The sequence below is a fragment of the Spinacia oleracea genome, chromosome 5 (genome assembly GCF_020520425.1).
Source record: "Spinacia oleracea cultivar Varoflay chromosome 5, BTI_SOV_V1, whole genome shotgun sequence".
In the NCBI taxonomy this organism is placed as follows: Eukaryota; Viridiplantae; Streptophyta; class Magnoliopsida; order Caryophyllales; family Amaranthaceae; genus Spinacia; species Spinacia oleracea.
In genome coordinates this window covers 61736258-61754042 of record NC_079491.1, presented here as the reverse complement: position 1 = coordinate 61754042, position 17785 = coordinate 61736258, and the positions used below count along the sequence as shown (strand labels likewise).

At 39.4% G+C, this 17785-nt stretch overlaps 2 protein-coding genes and 1 pseudogene across 2 annotated transcripts; 1 reads left to right on the top strand and 2 right to left on the bottom strand.

Moving 5' to 3' along the window:
* Positions 1-1163: 1163 nt before the first annotated feature.
* Positions 1164-1264, bottom strand: LOC130462254 (uncharacterized; annotated as a pseudogene).
* A 9777-nt stretch (positions 1265-11041) lies between these two features.
* On the top strand, positions 11042-15267 carry LOC110798686 (uncharacterized). The gene is made up of 4 exons (XM_022003873.2): positions 11042-11517; positions 11815-12572; positions 12661-12762; positions 14817-15267. The coding sequence occupies exons 1-3, from the start codon at positions 11433-11435 to the stop codon at positions 12754-12756; spliced, it is 939 nt and encodes a 312-aa protein (XP_021859565.1). The 5' UTR covers positions 11042-11432; the 3' UTR covers positions 12757-12762; positions 14817-15267.
* A 502-nt stretch (positions 15268-15769) lies between these two features.
* Positions 15770-16773, bottom strand: LOC110798689 (membrane protein PM19L). Its single transcript, XM_022003874.2, has 3 exons — positions 16517-16773; positions 16191-16410; positions 15770-16104 (listed from the first exon to the last, which is right to left on the bottom strand). The coding sequence occupies exons 1-3, from the start codon at positions 16641-16643 to the stop codon at positions 15978-15980; spliced, it is 474 nt and encodes a 157-aa protein (XP_021859566.1). The 5' UTR covers positions 16644-16773; the 3' UTR covers positions 15770-15977.
* Positions 16774-17785: the final 1012 nt, after the last annotated feature.

Genomic DNA, 17785 nt, shown 5'->3' with positions numbered 1-17785 from the left:
TGGCAAGACATTGTGAGCCTAATTCATGCAAGTGAATGATAGTTCCTATTATATGTAAGCTTATCTAGCTTAGGACTATGCGAAAGCTTTTCTATAGGCTGGGTTGCTTCGCGTGCTCTATCCGAGAGGTGGCGAGCACGTCATTTGGTTTCATTCCCCTATGTGCTATGTCATTGCATCATTCATGATTACTAGATGGTAGTTCATTTCCCCCGATTTCTCTAGACTATCCCCAACTCCCTAACGTTTCCCTTCCTTGATTCAATCTAGTTTAATTGTTAGTTTAGCTTCATAGTGATAATTCAAATCAAACTTCTTGTTCGAACTAGCTTGACATTTAAACTCGAGAACCATCGTTTCTTTGGGACGATCCCTATACTTGTCACTATAGTTCATATAGTTGGTTAGTTTAGTGGTTCATAAATTTTATTTGATTGTGGCGTTGATCTTTCAACGACGGAAAAACGCCCTATCAAAATGGCGCCGTTTCCGGGGAACGGTTGTTGTTTTTGAGTTTAAGTTGAGACTAGTTTATTATTAGAAAATACAAAAATATTGCAATTTAGCTTAGCTTTCTTTTTCCTTAGCATTGCTCACGGTTTTCTTGAGTTTGTATGCTTGTTAGGGGGCGTGCTCGTCAAAGGACCCTCCATCCTCTTGACCTCGAATTGGAGAGGACACTTAGGAGACTAAGGCGTGTATGGTCTAGATCATCAAGCCATAACAGATTCTAATCCTTGAGTGTTGGTGAGGAACAACAAGAGAGTGAGCAAGTTTTTGAGAATATGGCGCTCCCGGTTAAGAATTTGGGAATACCGGGGGCATTCGAAGCTACATGCGGTATTCAAGCCCCCACAACAAGTGCTAACAACTTTGAGATCAAGCCCGCCTTGATCAATTTGGTCCAAAGCCACCCCTTTTGTGGGAAGAGCAATGAATCACCTCACGAACATCTCAAACAATTCGAGTACTATTGTGACACAATCAAGCACAATGGTGTCACATCGGATTATATGAGGTTGGCATTGTTTCGGTTCTCTCTACTTGGGCGAGCAAGTGATTGGCTTGATAAGGAGGTCAAGCCCAACTCACTTCGCACTTGGACCGAGGTGACGAGTGCATTCTTAAACAAATTCTATTCGCATGGTAAGACGGCGGAGTATCGCCACAATATTCAATCCTTTGAGCAAAGGCGAGACGAGTCACTCTTTGAAGCTTGGGATCGTTTTAAGGAGTACCAAAGGGAATTCCCTCACCATGGGATCCCTAAATGGTTGTTGCTTCAAACATTCTACTTGGGGTTGAGCCCAAGTTCAAAGACAAGTCTTGATGCAGGCGCGGGAGGTCCCATCATGAACAAAACTGAGGATCAAATAGAGGGAATCATTGAGGATGTAGTTCAAAACTATCAATCTTGGCATGTAGGCACGAGGAATTATGATGGCAAAGGTAAGAGCGATGATGGTAAGGGTTCGGTGTACGCCATGGAGCAAGCACGGATGATAGAGAAGCTTAGCTCGCGATTGGAGAAGCTTGAAAACACACCAAGCCAACCGCCATCACCATCCACAATTCCACTTCCTTCGGCCACTCTTCTCACTAAGGGGAAGAGCAAGGTTAGTTCTTATGACTCAATGCCTCCCGGCACTTCCTTTTGCGATAATTGCCAAGACTATATTCACTCCCCCAATGCATGCCCCTTAGTTCATGATTTGTCTTTTGTGGATTATGGCCCTTCGTATGAAGGTGATTTTGATGTAGAGTATGCTCATGCCTTAAATGAGAGGTCTAGGAATGATAACCCTAACAATCCAAATTTTTCTAGGCAACCTAGAGGCCCCCCCATGTATGGTTCCCACCAAGGCTATAGTCAAGGAAGTGGGTATGATAGCCAAAATCGAGGTGGCTATAGAGCACAAGGCTATCAAAGCCAAGCGCCCTATGGTCAACCTCAAGGTTTTGGCAATCAAGGCCAATACAACCAAGGGAGTTATAATCCCAACCATCAAGGTGGAGGGGGTTATAACTACTCTTATGGGCAATTTAGGGGTGCCTCAAGTGGGGGTTATCCTTTGAACTCGGGAGATCCTTATGGTGCATCTCAAATCCCACCTCCCGGATTCAATGGACTGAGGACCTTTGGTAACCAATATCAATCAAACCTTAGTGGTTATGGCATTGCACCTCCACCACTCCCGCCTCTCAAGTCTAATCTTGAGGCTCTCATGGAGTCATTTGTGGGGGCGCAAGCCAAGAAGAATGTCGAGTTTGAGGATGGATTCAAGCAATCCACCACTCAATTGAAGATGATTGAAAACCAATTAGCTCAACTTGCTAATACCATTAGGTAACATCATGCGAATGCTAGTCTCCCACCCCAAATTCATGCTCCAAAGCAAATGAATGCCATAGTGACAAGGAGTGGGAGGATTTTAGATGATGTTCCTAGAGATAATAAGGTTTCTAAGCCCAATGGGAAGGATCAAGAGGGAGTCATTGAGTCTAGTGACAATGATGTGGTAGAAGAGGAGCCTCCCATCAATGATAAAGGTGAAACTCCTATACAAAAGGAAGCAACTCTCCTACCTCTCCCCACTCCTAAACTTCCCTATCCCCAAAGATTCATAAGGCACAAGTTGGATGTGCAATTCTCAAAATTCCTTGATGTTCTTCGAAAATTGCACATCACTCTCCCCTTTACGGACGCATTGAAACAAATGCCTACCTACTCAAGGTTTCTCAAGGAAATCTTGAGTGGGAAGCGGGATTGCGACGTAAAGGAGACGGTGAACCTCACTGAGAATTGTAGTGCTATCATTCTTAACCAAATGCCACCCAAACTCAAAGACCCGGCTAGTTTTTCTATCCCTTGTGCTATTAAGGAGCTTGAAATAAGCAATGCCTTGTGTGATTTGGGTGCTAGCGTTAGTCTAATGCCTTATTCGGTGTTCGCCAAGCTTGAAGTTGGTGATCTTGTCCCAACTAACATCACCTTGCAACTTGCCGACCGTTCGGTCAAGTACCCTATTGGCAAGGTTGAGGATGTACCCTTGAGAGTTGGTGGATTAGTGATCCCCGTCGATTTTGTAGTCCTAGACATAGATGAGGACGTGCATGTCCCTATTATTCTAGGCCGCCCATTCTTGGCTACGGCGGGGGCCATTATTGATGTCAAGCAAGGGAACATTACTTTGAAAGTTGGGAAGGATAGTTTGTTTTTTGACTTGAATAAGGCCATGCGTTATCCTAGTTCCACTAATGAGAAATGTTTCTTGGTGGACTCTTTTGATCCCATAGTGAATGACATGCATGAGCACTTGCTCACCACTAATGATCCACTTGAGCTTGTTCTTTTGAATAGACATGGCTTAGGTACTTTAGGGATCGAAGTGGCTAACTACGAGGAGCTCTTGGATGCCCCACCACCTTGCGCTCAACCCGAGCAATGCATGCTTGTGTTGGATGGGAAAGAAGCTTTGGATGAAGCCCGAATTGGTAAGGAAGCTCCCAAGGTAGAGCTAAAACCTCTACCTTCGAGCTTGAGGTACGCATTTCTCGGTCCAAACTCTTCTTACCCCGTGATTATCAATTCCTCTTTAGATGACGAGCAAGTGCTCAAGCTCACTCATGTCTTGAAACATCATCAAAGGGCTTTGGGCTACACTATTGGTGATTTGAAAGGTGTTAGCCCAACCCTTTGCATGCATCATATAGAGCTTGAGGACAATGCCGTCCCACATCGTGAGAGGCAATGAAAACTTAATCCACCTATAGGAGAGGTGGTTAAGAAGGAAATAATGAAGCTTTTGGCGGCCGGGATTATCTATCCTATTTCTAATAGTCGATGGGTATCCCCGGTCCATGTGGTTCCAAAGAAAGGTGGGATGACGGTAGTCAAGAATTCACATGGAGAGCTCATTTCCACCCGGGCGGTAACCAGGTGGCGCATGTGTATTGACTATCGCCAACTCAATCTTTCCACTAAGAAAGACCACTTTCCTCTACAATTTATTGATCAAATGCTTGAACGTCTAACCAAACACAAGTATTTTATCTTTCTTGATGGTTATTCCGGGTTCTTTCAAATCCCCATAAACCCGGAAGACCAAGAGAAAACTACATTTACTTGCCCTTATGGGACTTTTGCCTATAGGAGGATTCCATTCGGGCTTTGCAATGCCCCCAGGACGTTCCAAAGGTGTATGATGAGTATCTTTGGTGATATGCTCGAAGAAGAAATGGAGGTGTTCATGGATGACTTTTCAGTGGGAGGATCCACCTATGATGAATATCTCATCAATCTTGGGAAGTGCCTTGCGAGGTGTGAGAAAGTCAACTTGGTGCTCAATTGGGAAAAATGCCACTTCATGGTGTAGGAAGGAATTGTTCTAGGGCACGAGGTCTCTCACCATGGGATTGAGGTAGATAGAGCGAAAATCAAAGTCATAGAGAAGTTGCCTCCCCCGGTGAAAGTTAAGGGGATCCGGTCCTTTCTTGGGCATGCTGGATTCTATAGGCGATTCATTAAAGACTTTTCCTCGATTGCTCGACCTCTCACTAACCTCCTCCAAAAGGAGTGTGACTTTCACTTTGATTCCGCATGTCTCAAGGCCTTTAACACAATCAAGAGTGCCCTTATTTCTACTCCTATAGTTCAAGCTCCGGGTTGGTCTCTACCTTTCGAGTTGATGTGCGATGCAAGTGATTTCTCGGTTGGGGGAGTTCTTGGTCAACGAAAGGACAAAAAGCTCCATGTGATCTATTATATGTCAAAGACTCTTAATCAAGCTCAAGCCAACTACACCACGACCGAGAAAGAATTTCTCGCCATTGTGCATGCATTTGAAAAGTTTAGGACCTATTTGGTAGGGTCAAAGACAATTGTGTACACGGATCATGCGGCTATTCACTATCTTATGGCGAAAAAGGAGGCCAAATCGAGACTCATTCGTTGGGTGCTACTCCTTCAAGAATTCGACATTGAGATTAGAGATAAAAAATGAGCCGAGAATGTGGTGGCCGACCACCTATCTAGGCTAGAACTTGGGAGTGTGGCTCCGGATGATGTCCCAATTGAGGATGCTTTGAGAGATGATACCTTGTACATGGTTGGGAGTTTCAAACTCCCTTGGTTTGTTGACATAGTGAATTACTTGGCTTGTGGGGCGATCCCCGAAGATCTCACCACTCAAGAGCGCCGCAAGTTGAAGTATGATTCTAGGCGCTATATTTGGGATGAGCCCACATTGTTGAGACGGTGCCCGGATGGCCTTTTAAGGAGGTGTGTTCGGGATGAGGAGTTCCCTAGTGTTCTTCGTATGTGCCACTCCTCCCCTTGTGGTGGGCATATGGGAGGTGATAGAACCGCTTCCAAGATTCTTCAAAGCATGTTGTGGTGGCCTACCCTTTTTCGGGATGCTTGGCATTTGTCAAGTCTTGTGATCGTTGTCAAAGAACGGGTAATATTTCAAAAAGACATGAAATGCCACAAAATCCTATCCTAGAGTTGGAGGTGTTCGATGTGTGGGGAATCGACTTCATGGGTCCCTTCCCTTCTTCTTATGGCAACCTCTACATTCTTGTAGCGGTAGACTATGTTTCCAAGTGGGCGGAAGCCATTGCATCTCCCACTAACGATCACAAAGTGGTAGTCAACCTCTTCAAGAGGATCATTTTTCCGCGTTTTGGGGTTCCTAGGGCTTTGATTAGTGATGGGGGGTCCCATTTTGCCCATGGTAAGTTCAAGGCTCTCTTGCGGAAGTATGGTGTTCATCACAAAGTTGGTGTGGGCTATCATCCTCAAACTAGCGGCCAAGTGGAAGTCACCAATAGGGAGATCAAGTCGATTTTGGAGAAGTCGGTTTCCAAGAACCGCAAGGATTGGTCAATCAAACTTGATGACGCCTTATGGGCGTACAGAACGGCTTCCAAGACGCCAATTGGGATGACTCCCTACAAACTTGTTTATGGCAAGAATTGCCACTTGCCGGTGGAGCTTGAACACAAGGCCATGTGGGACATCAAAACTTTGAATTTTGAGCTCACTAGTGCGGGTGAGCGGCGCTTGCTCGATCTCCATGAGTTAGAAGAGCTCCGCATGAATGCCTATGACTCGGCGAGCATCTACAAGGCGCGTTCTAAACAATATCATGACGCCAAGATTGAGAAGAGAGAGTTCAAGGAGGGGGAGAAGGTCCTCCTTTATAACTCTCGCTTGAAGTTGTTCCCGGGAAAACTAAAATCCCGGTGGAGCGGTCCGTTCGATGTTGTTCGGGTTTTCCCCCATGGTGCTATCGAGATTCGGAATGATGATTCCGGGTCCTTCAAAGTGAATGGGCATCGTCTCAACACTATTACTTGGGAGACTCTTTTGGATCTTTTGCTACCTTGGACCTCAAGGACCCCCCATGAATTTGGGGGGATCCGTCAAGCTAATAACGTTAAACGAGCTCTTCCGGGAGGCACCCCGCGGCTTCCTTGCATGCTTTTGGTTTGGTTTCGTTGATGTGGGTTCATGCTTTCCACCTATGCCTTGTTCGTCGATATTTTGGTGAGTTTGTTCGGTTTTTAACGGTTCTTTGCGGGACTTGCTCCCACGACATTTTCGGTAATATCCTTCTATCTCACATGCATTCTTTGGGACGGGCATCTTGCATTTGGGGCATTTGGTTGGATGGGTAGTTGTGCCCCTCCTTGTTTAGTTTTAGGCCGTGAGGACATGGCCTCTTTTCTTTCTTTCTTTTCTTGGTTTGTGTTTTTCATTTTAGTTTTGCCTTGATTAAATTTGCTAGATTTTGTTTTTGGTGGGTTTTTAGAATTCGATTAGTTGCTCATTCTTTCCTAGTTGAGTTTAGTTTTCTAGAGACTAGCAAACGCTTAGCTTGGGGGAGTTTGATGAGCGACATTTATGTCGCTCTTAGCTTAGGATTTTATGTTAGTTTTTATACTTTTTTTTTTATAGTTTTTATAGCTTTTTGTGTGAATTTTATAATTTTCGTTCCATCTTGTGCTTTATAGGTGATTATGATGAAAAGTGATGGAAAATAAGTAGAATCAAGCCAAAACAAGGCTTGTGCGATCGAGTGATGACTTGTGCGCCCTAACAGAGGAGTGCAAATGAGCATCAAGGAATATTCAGTTCTATGCGGTCGAACGTGCTCTGTTGTTCGGTCGCACAAAATGGATTTTTGGAGGCAGAATGTCTCAAATTTGGAAAGCGACCGCACAAGTCTTATACTCGACAGCACAGGTTTTGTGCGATCGAACGTGCTCTGTTGTTCGGTCGCATAGGATTGATTTTTGGAGGCAGAATGTCTCTAGTTTGGGATGCGACCGCACAAGGTTCTCTACTCGACCGCACAAGAGTTGTGCGCCCACACAGGCCCTTTTGTTCGAGCGAATCATGCTGCAGAGGAGATATGAGCCAAAGAAACCCCATTCGACCGAACAGGGTTCCTCGTTCGGTCGCACATGATGAAGGAAGTGTTCTTCGCTGCCTTCGCTCGCACAGGTCTCAGTGTTTGCTCGAACGGTTCTTTTACGTTCGGTCGCACAAAGGGTCTGTGCGACCGAATGGCTGCGCGGGCTGCTCTTATTCGAATTTTGGCTTCTATTTGGGGAAACTTATAAATAGATTTTTCGATTATTTTGTTAAGTGTAGAATTTTAGTTGACAATTTTTAGATTCTCAAAGTTAGTTTTTCAGCATTTGTAGAGAGAGAAACTCTCCTCCATTGAAGCATCAATTTGTAATTCTCTAAACTCCTTCTAATTTTGTGCAATTCAATTCAATTTCTTAATTCTTGCTTTTGTTGTGATTGTTGATTGTTCTATAATTCCTTCAATTCTTGAATTCTTCTTGATTTTACTTTAGTTACTTTGATCCTTAATTCTCTTGTTGATTGTTCTAGTCTTTGATTCTCTCTTTCTAATCTTTCAATTCCATGCTTGCTAGTCTAGAATTAATGGATTTCTTGATTTCTAGTATGATTAGTGAGTAGAATTAGGTTAGGGAAAGGGAAAGGGGAGAATCTAGAGGCCTAATTAGGGGAATTTGATGATGTGATTGATGAATGATTGATGTGATTAACTTGATTTAGTGCTAGGATTTTCCATGATCAATTGAGTAGTAGTTGCAAATGCTAGTTGATTGAATTAGATTGGAATGTATGATTTAGGTTTGGCAAGACATTGTGAGCCTAATTCATGCAAGTGAATGATAGTTCCTATTATATGCAAGCTTATCTAGCTAAGGACTATGCGAAAGCTTTTCTATAGGCTGGGTTGCTTCGCGTGCTCTATCCGAGAGGTGGCGAGCACGTCATTTGGTTTCATTCCCCTATGTGCTATGTCATTGCATCATTCATGATTACTAGATGGTAGTTCATTTCACCCGATTTCCCTAGACTATCCCCAACTCCCTAACGTTTCCCTTCCTTGGTTTAATCTAGTTTAATTGTTAGTTTAGCTTCATAGTGATAATTCAAATCAAACTTCTTGTTCGAACTAGCTTGACATTTAAACTCGAGAACCATCGTTTCTTTGGGACGATCCCTATACTTGTCACTATAGTTCATATAGTTGGTTAGTTTAGTGGTTTATAAATTTTGTTTGATTGTGGCGTTGATCTTTCAACGACGGAAAAACGCCCTATCATGCAATTCCTTATTGATTAACTTGTTAATTGGTGTAGAATTGTTAGTTTACTTTAATCCAAATCACATTCCTATTCTAAGCTAGCTCGTACTTGCTATTCTCATTCTCTCCGTTCTCTTGGGACGATCCCTATCTTGCCACTATAGTCAATATAGTCGGTTAGTTTAGGTGTTCTATAAATCTTGTTTGATTAGGTGGTTCTCGTATAACGACGCAAAAATCGCTTACCAATTTGCACTTGAAACATAAGTACAAACTATATTATAAAAAAAAAAAACTAATTGCTTCAATAAATAGAATTTGAAATTGTACAACACTCCAACTAAAATGTCAATCAAAATCCTCTAATTTTGGTAATACAGTGTTAAATAGGCTAATGCATATGTGAAAATATTTTTAATTGAAATAGTGCTTCTATACGTATAAAAATACTTCACATATATTATATTTGCTTCACGAAAAATATTTGTAATTGAAAAAAAATCCACCTCGATTGCAAATCATATTCCTTAAAATGTACTACGTAGTAGATAATATCGATATTTTCTCTGACTTTAGAATAAACCATATTTTTATTTGAAATTGCCCTAGCTTAATTACTACATCAGTTTGACAGTGCTAGAGTAATATTTATGCCCCATTTACAAGTATATCTTTTGAAATTGCATTCATCTCAACTCTCGAGTAAGAATGTAGACAACCATTATGATATATTAATCTCATTCAATTCGCTCAATTAAAAAAATTCCCTAACTTATCCATCAATCATTTACAATGGTATATTAGAAGGGATGTAAACCATGATTAAAAAAGAAGATGTAATCATTTGGTGTTAATAACTAATAAATTATTAATGTTTGCTTACATGCGTTTTAAAACTCAAGCACACATCGCGTGCATAAAAACTAGTTTTCATGCATGAAAGCAATTATATCATCTAACATGTTATTTGAATTATAATATCTAATAAGACAAGTTTACTTTCTTACTTCCTCCTTTCTTATTAGATAAGACAATTTGGTTTTGCACACTATTCACACAAACTTTTTTGAATTTCTTTTGTGATTTATACTTAAGAGTAAACATAGCCGTATGAGATTTTATTATATTCATCTCAATAAATATTTTTTAAATATCAATTTTTTTTATATATTTTTTTATTAATAATTAAAGATATCAATATTTGAAATCGTACATTGACAAATATGCCTAAATAATTATGTTACGTAAAATGGAGGAATGATATAATTAACGTATACAAGATCAGTAATCATCATAAGTTAAAAAGCTGAGCATTTAATCACCTCAAATTGAACACCTCATGAAAGAACAGCCTGAAAAGTTGTCGCATTTGAAAATTTGAATAAGTTAACTGATGGTTGTGCTTCTTTGATTGTACCTTTGTCTATTTTTTGGACTTTTCAATAACTAATTTTTGCAAATGTAAAAGAGAAAGAGAAAAAGAAAAAGAAAAAGAAAAAGAAAATACAGCAAATGACATGAGGACTTTGGCATGCAAGCACCACTCAAATCTAGTCCACACAACCCTACCTGATCACTCATTCACGGTCTTCCTAAACTTTCCCAAATAATCCCGCCCTACCCAAATCAAATATCAATTCAACAACTCTATTTTCTTTTTTCCATTATTAACAAAAATAAAAATATTTATTACCAAGTACAAATTTTGAAGGGATATTCGATCAGTACGAGTATTTTCTTTTGGCTTTTAATAATGTGACGCATCAATGTCTAATAGTTCTAAAAGCTACTAATTAATTAAGAACATTGTGAAATAAATTTCTCAAATGATACAGATTACTCCGTACCTAGAATGTACAATGTCTCTATGCTAATACACTGTATACATCTTTGCTAATACATTGTATACATCTAAATGTATGACAATGCGTCAATTAAGCTTCGCGATCTAAAAACCACAATAAATTACAAAAATATTTAGATTATACTAGAATCTAATGAAATCCCATATTACCATTTTTTTTGGGTACATTGATATTTTGACCAAAAACAAACAATAAAATATGTTAATGTTACCTATTATTTTCAACCAATTGAGGTTGGCATGAGTGGTTAAGGGCCTCTTGCTCCTTAACCAAGGTCTCGAGTTCGAACCTTGGGAATGGAAAAAATCTCAACTGGGAGGGATGCTGCCCATCGAGGTACCCATGCAAACTCCCGCGGGAGATTAGTTCACTCGCCGAAGGCGGTGGGAACTCCTCGTAATAGAACCAAAAAAAAAAAAAACCTATTATTTTCCTTCTCATATCATATGCCGAATAATTAGTTAGTACTTATATGGGGTACATTACTACGAGTGGAGTCTTATAATTTTCGTAATTTTAATTTTTAAAAAATTGGAAGCGGAGGCAGGTTGTACCAATAATACACAGTCACAATCAGCTGCCTTCTTGAAATTTGCAAGAACACAAAAAAACCTACAGATTAGCAAACCTACCCACAAATCCACCACCATTCCCATAAATGCCAAATATTCACCCGAATTTACACCAATTCTAGAGAGAGAAAGAGAAAGAGCCTGCAAAGTGGGGTGTGAAATTTGGAAGCATATACAGAGCATATAAATTAATTAACTCGTAAATTCAGAGTGATAAAAAAGATTGAATTGTGCATAAAAATAGTTTAGATTCAGAGCTTAATTATTTACCACAGGGACAACCCACGATCTGGTAGTCCCCATTGTTGCTGATTTTCTCTCTCTAAAAAGCTTCATTTTCTCTCTCTAAACAACCCATCATGCCATCGGGTGCTAAGAAGAGAAAAGCTGCCAAGAAAAAGGCGCAAAAGCAATCCCATAACACTGATGGGTCTCACCTTCAAGGTATTATTTTTAAAAATCTTTTTGCTTAGACCCTTTTATTCACATGGCTTATCTGTCTGTTATAATTATTAATCAATGATTAATTTCTGTTTTTTTTTGGTATTTAATTGTTCATCTACATGAAATTTGGGTATCTGGGTTTGTATTTTGATTTGGGGTTTCATTTGATGTGTATTTGATTTTTGGTTTTTTTATTGATTTGATTGGTTTGTGCTGTTGATTTTGTGAATTGGTTTTGTTTGAATTGCTTGATTCTGCATTGAATTGTGTTTTGTGCAATGGATGAAACTATGTTAGGGATTGATGAGGCGAAATCGCATGATGAGAGGGAGAGTGATGGGGGTGAAGGAGAGAGAGAGTCTTCTGAGGAGCGTGTTGTGAGTAAAAATGAAGAGGGTGAGCAACATGCTACTGAATTTTCCAAGGAATCGAAGTCGGAGGAGAATTATGATGATATGAGGGTTAATGTCGAGGATGATGTTAGAAAGACTAAGAATGGGAAACATAAAAGTTCAAGTTCTAGTTCCAGTTCCAGCAGTAGCAGTTCTGAAGATGAAGTTGTGATTGAAAAGGAGAAGTCAGTGGTTTCCGAGGTCCAGAGCTCACTTCCAGAAGCATCCAGGGAGAATCCAGTGATATCCGAGACTGTCTATGCTTCGGTAGAGGAGAGTATCCCTGTTGAAGAGTCAGTTAAGCAAGTGCTTTCCTTGCCACAAGAGACTAATACTAGGAGTGAGAGTGCGGATGTTGAGAATTCAATGATCCCTGATGACATTGAGTTAGGAATGAAGCAAAACTTGGATGAAGTCTTATCATCAGCTGATGGCAAAGACAAAGTTTCTTCTGGGATGACAGAATTTCTGCAGGAGAAGATTGAGAAAAAAGTGATTGGAGTTGAGGAAGAGGGCCCTGCGAACCTGTCTAAATCCTTACACAACACTGGAATTGATGCTGAAGCTTCGTTGCCTCCGTCTTCTGGTGTAACGTCTGCGGATGCTTGTTGTGAGGATAATCATGTCAAAGAATCAGAGACACATAAGTATACCGAGGAGCAGGTATAGCGAGCTTTTTTCTTTGTTTTCTTCGTGTAATGCAACATCTTTTTTTTAAAAAAATTCACCATTTTCTAACTTGAATTTGCAGCCTTTGGTATCTTCTGCTCCACTGCCAGTTCGACGAACTTCCTTGATGAATTGCTGTGGTCTTTTTGAAGTTCTCTCAGGTGGAGCCAGTAGATAATTTTAGGTAAGAATCCAGTTTTTCTGCCCTCTTGTCAAATTATTGTTCAAATAATGTACAATTACACTTCAATCTTCAGTTACTGACATTTATGCATATCATTTTCTTTTTTGTCCTTGATCCTTGTAGTATTATAGTAAGATGACTTAAATTGGACTTAGAAGGTGTCAGCACCTGATCACTTTGTTTATCTTTCAAGAGAATCTTTATGGTGGATTCGGCTTTCATATTCATTCTCTTAATGTGTCGATTGTTCATTGGATGTGAGTTTCTACTGGTCCTGATAGCATTAGGAAGAAAGGCCAGGGGAGACGGGGGGTGGGTGTGTAGGTTAGCCATTTCTCATCAATTATAACCATGTAGGTTAGCCATTTCTCATCAATTATAACCATGTAGGTTAGCCATTTCTCATCAATTATATAAATTTAAGCAGATGTAAAGAGATAGTTAGGTGTAACAATGATAAATTTCAGCCTCACCCAGCAAAAGAGACTGATATGTACCTAAGATGAGCATACAAAAGTTCCAAGGTTTCGCATATTCACCTTCATAATTGGTAACTAAGTGGGGTTGTTTGGTCCATCTGAACAGTTTTTCTTTTTGATGCATATTCTTTGCTGCTCATGACATTCTTCAAGATTGTCTTGAGTCATATGCCTGCTTGTACCATGAATCTGCTGTGATGTTGTACTTAATTCTGGATCAGTAGCTATTAGTTTGCATTTTGCATATAAGTGAGAAATGCTTCTTAAAGCTATTCAATTTTAATTTGTGAAGACCTACACACAAATTGTCAAAAGATAGTGTTGTCATAATTTATATGGTGTGACATTATGTATAATTCACATTTCAAGCCATTGCCTGGTTAAACAGCCAAATTTCTATAGTATAATACCAGGATGCACGTCCCAAAATCTTACCTCTTGTTTGTGTCTGTAGCTTGCAGCCTGTTTCAATAACATAGTACCTGGACGGGTGTGAACTTGAATTGCTATAACTTTTTGACGTGTTTTGGTTACAAATGAGGCTAAATTCAAATTAACTTACCTGATACAATTTATAGAGATGACTTCTGTGATGAGTGGTAAGTGAATGGCCCAAGTGTTTAATTTATGAGAGCTAATGTCCTGATATAGATAAAATCATCAATTCTGGCTCAGCTGCTTGATGAAACCCACTTGGCAAGTCGAATCTTCGAATCTGGATAAGTTTTGTAAGGAGTGTAAACTTGGGCCAAGTAAGCCTTTTAGCTTGCTTAATTGCAGTACTTCGATTCTTAAGAAATCTCAAATGTCCTTGCTACCCATATATCCTTTTTCAGTTTCTGAAAACCAATATTGGGAACGATCCTCTAACCGGGTCTTCCTATATTTACATTTCCCCTTTCAGTCATTTTTGTAAAACATTTGAATCGAGCTTTATTAGTTATAAATGGATGACTCTGGGCGCAATTCAGCAACTGAATTATTCCTTGGATGGCATACATTCTTTTCCAATATGTAAAGGATACTACTGAAGGTGAGAATAATAACTGAAACCTGAATATATTTTGCGACGTTTTTGTGTGCATTGCTTTGTTAGTTAGTGCCTTATTTGATTATCCTTTTTGCAAGCTGTCCTCTTTACTTTCAGATCCCTCTGTATACTAATTTCTGTAGAGCAAGTAGATATTAGACTTTATTAGTGCAAATTATACAGTGTTAAATGGGGATATATTTGATAACCAAAGTAAAGTGTAGCAAAGTGCAAGTTCTTTTGTACTAAAGAGTTATAATGGTTTGATTAGGAGATATAAGTTTCAGATTTGAAGAAGCCCCACTGTCCCAGGGTTGCGTAGGTGTTCTTTTTAATGCTATTATCTACTCTAGATTTAAAACCTTTTTCTTACTAATCAGCAACTATCCTGCGTAGAACCAAGGATTTTGTTGTATTGATAAGCTCTTGTTTGGAAATTGTCATTCGAAAGGTAGTTATGAATTTTTGGTTTTATAGATGTGAATATCTGATTCTTTTGAGCCGACAGTGAATGACTTTTCTTTTTGGGTTTTCTTTTAATGCAGAGGCGAAGTTTCAAGTTTCAAGTTTCAAGTTTCAAGCCGTGTCAGAGAAGAACTTTGGCTATGAGAAGTAGAGAAACATGGTTATATAGGAAAATATTGATACATAGACATTTTAAGGATCTTCAAGCTTTCCTCATAGAATAATTATCAATTCGATGTACTACATAAATGTTTGATCTCGCACTATTATTATAGTGGTGTTGTTGATAGTCCGGTCAATATCGTGGCGTTTTCCCAACGCTCTGTTTTTGGTCCTGCACTCGGAAGTGCATTTTGTTTGTTGAGTTTTCGGGTATTTGCTGTAAGGTTTAAAGGAAAGAGTCTGCTTATGATACACAAAGTTTTCTTGCTCTAGATCGACCATCTCTCAAGGTTTCTCTTGATTTTATGGATGTTTGTCTCAGCATACTGTTTAACTTTTGCTGGAAATGCATAATATATTTTATGTTTATTAATCAGTATCCTGACATTTCGTTCTTCAATGGCTGTCATGTGAGACATTTTCTATAATCAAGAAATCAGGGTTTTAACGTAGCTGATGAACTTGTTCCCGGCGAAGAAAAACTATTTAGAATTTGTCTTCTCCCTTCCCTTTCCCCAGTTGATTAATACGAAAGCTTATAGAATATTTAGAACAAAACAGAGGAACTCTTTCCTTCCCTTTTTGTGTGCTATAATGATTTTGTCATTACAAAGGTGGATCTATCTATTTGTTCTTCGAGCTGTTAGTTTGATTACTGTGAGTATGTGACTGAGATTTCAGACAATTTGGTCGCATGGTGGTACCTGGTAGTGTGTTTTTTCTGCAAGGTCACCATACAGTATTTATAATAGAGGACTGAGTTGTACCTTTTCTATTTTTAACGTATGGAAAGTTCGTTAACATGTTTCGAATAGCAGCTGTCTTAAAGTTGAATTCTTGCACTTGAACAAAATATTCAAACACTAAAAACTTGAGAAATTATGCATTTTGCACAGAATGATGTGTTTTATTCAAGGTTTAAAACTCAATTGGAGCAAATCATAAATATAAAACACACTTTACAACAGGTAGCAAAATCAACCAGTTTCAGAATCTCCCTTAACCACTCCGTACAGTAATAAAATAAATAATAAAGGAAAAGTAAGCGAAGTCATGAAAGAATTTCATGCACAAATCTTTCAGGCAGATGGTCCGTAAAGTGTTGCAACGTATAAGAGCTGTGTGACAGAGAGGATTATGCTGAATGCTTCCATTGCAACCAGTCGGGCGTTCCTGTACTGAAGCGAGATCTCCTTGCATGCAAAGCTGCAAAAGAAGCAAAAAATTGGTACAGCCTGTTTTTTGTATGTACATGAAATGAAATCAAAGACTAAGAAGGAAGATGGTTTTACCCCATAGCCAAAAGAGTTAGAGTCCAAGCAATGGTAGCAACTGCAGCAGTAGCTGGTGAGCTCTCACGACTCCATGTCCTGAGGTGGAGGAAGCCTGAGATACATGAAGCAGAACCCACAACTCCAGCTATTAAAGCAAACATCACGAAAAATCCAGTGGCCGCGTTTCCCATGGGGAAGTAAATGGGTGAAAAATGTGCAGGGAGCTCCAATCCTGGACCTGTATTTTCAATATCACATTATTAATTAATCTACTGATACAAGTATTCATTTAAAATCTACTAAAAATGTAACAGCACTGTATCAGAAAAACAAGGAAGCTATACCGATAATAAAACCATGATCAATTGCACGATTCATAGCCCAACCACCGATACCCAAGAGCACCACATACATGCAGAAGTTGAGAAGCAAAAGCAAAGAGGCAACTGGTTTCATTGATGTGTTGGCCATTTCTTTATCAGTATTATTGATAGGAAAGGAATGTTGAGGTTTAAATAAAGCTGTTAGCCGAAGAAAGTTGAATTCAGAAGGGGCTTTATCAGAGATTAAAGCTGCCTGATGAGTGTTGCAGGTTATGGCAGAGGAGTAGTCCCTTATATATGGTCTTAGAATGGGAAGATTTTGGTTCCTTGCTTGCTAGAAGGCTTCTTTGTGGGGTTGTAAAGGGTATGCCATAAACACAAGGCAAAGCTGAAGACGTGATTCTTAGTTTCTTACTTTGCCCAAAAGACTTAGAAATTTAATTTTTTGAATTGCATATTCCAGTTAACTTTGTTTAGTTTGTTCTTCTGATGAGGAAAAGTAATATTCTTCTCCATCATAAAGGATGTTGATACCTTAGGAAAAATCAGAATTTTAAGGGCTATTCTTAACATTTACATCAAGTAACACCATACAGATCATTGATCTCTATTGAGTTCATTTTGGATTGGTACACTAGACGACTAGTAGTAAATAAAATGTCTAAGAACCCATACAGCTTATAGGCCTATTAGAATGAGGAAGGTATGGTTTATGTCTCTAAAGCATCAATAGTAAGGGTAACTCTTATTTGCCCACTCTTAATCTCTCTCATCATCCACCTCATCACCATATCTTATTAAGAGTTCTCTACCAAAACTCCCAAGAAACAAGCTACCTCTTATACACTAACTCTTAAATACGTTTTTACATGTTTTTTCTTTTATTTTAAAAGAAAAATAACCAACAAGCGTGCATAACATACATTGATACACCTCACCCCCCTCTTATTTCTAAGAGCTACCTCTAATTTGTGGAAGTCCTTGTTGGAAATGCAAAAGAAAAGAGTGGAAAAGTGAAAGGGGGAAAATGTCCCACATAGAACCAACTTTCTTCCTTCTTTATATTTGGGGGCTTGAGTGTATTACTTGTTTGAGAAAGTGTGAGAGTGGTATAGGTAGACACATAACACGCGTGTGCGCTGGTCGGGTCGGGACTCCGGATCTTGGGGAATAGATGTGCGGGCGTGGGGTTGTTTTGTGGGCCCATATATTCTTTTTGGTAGCCATCGGTTTGGTTAAATCTTGTTACGGGGATCTTCCCTGTAACGGTCAGACGAATTAATCAACCCT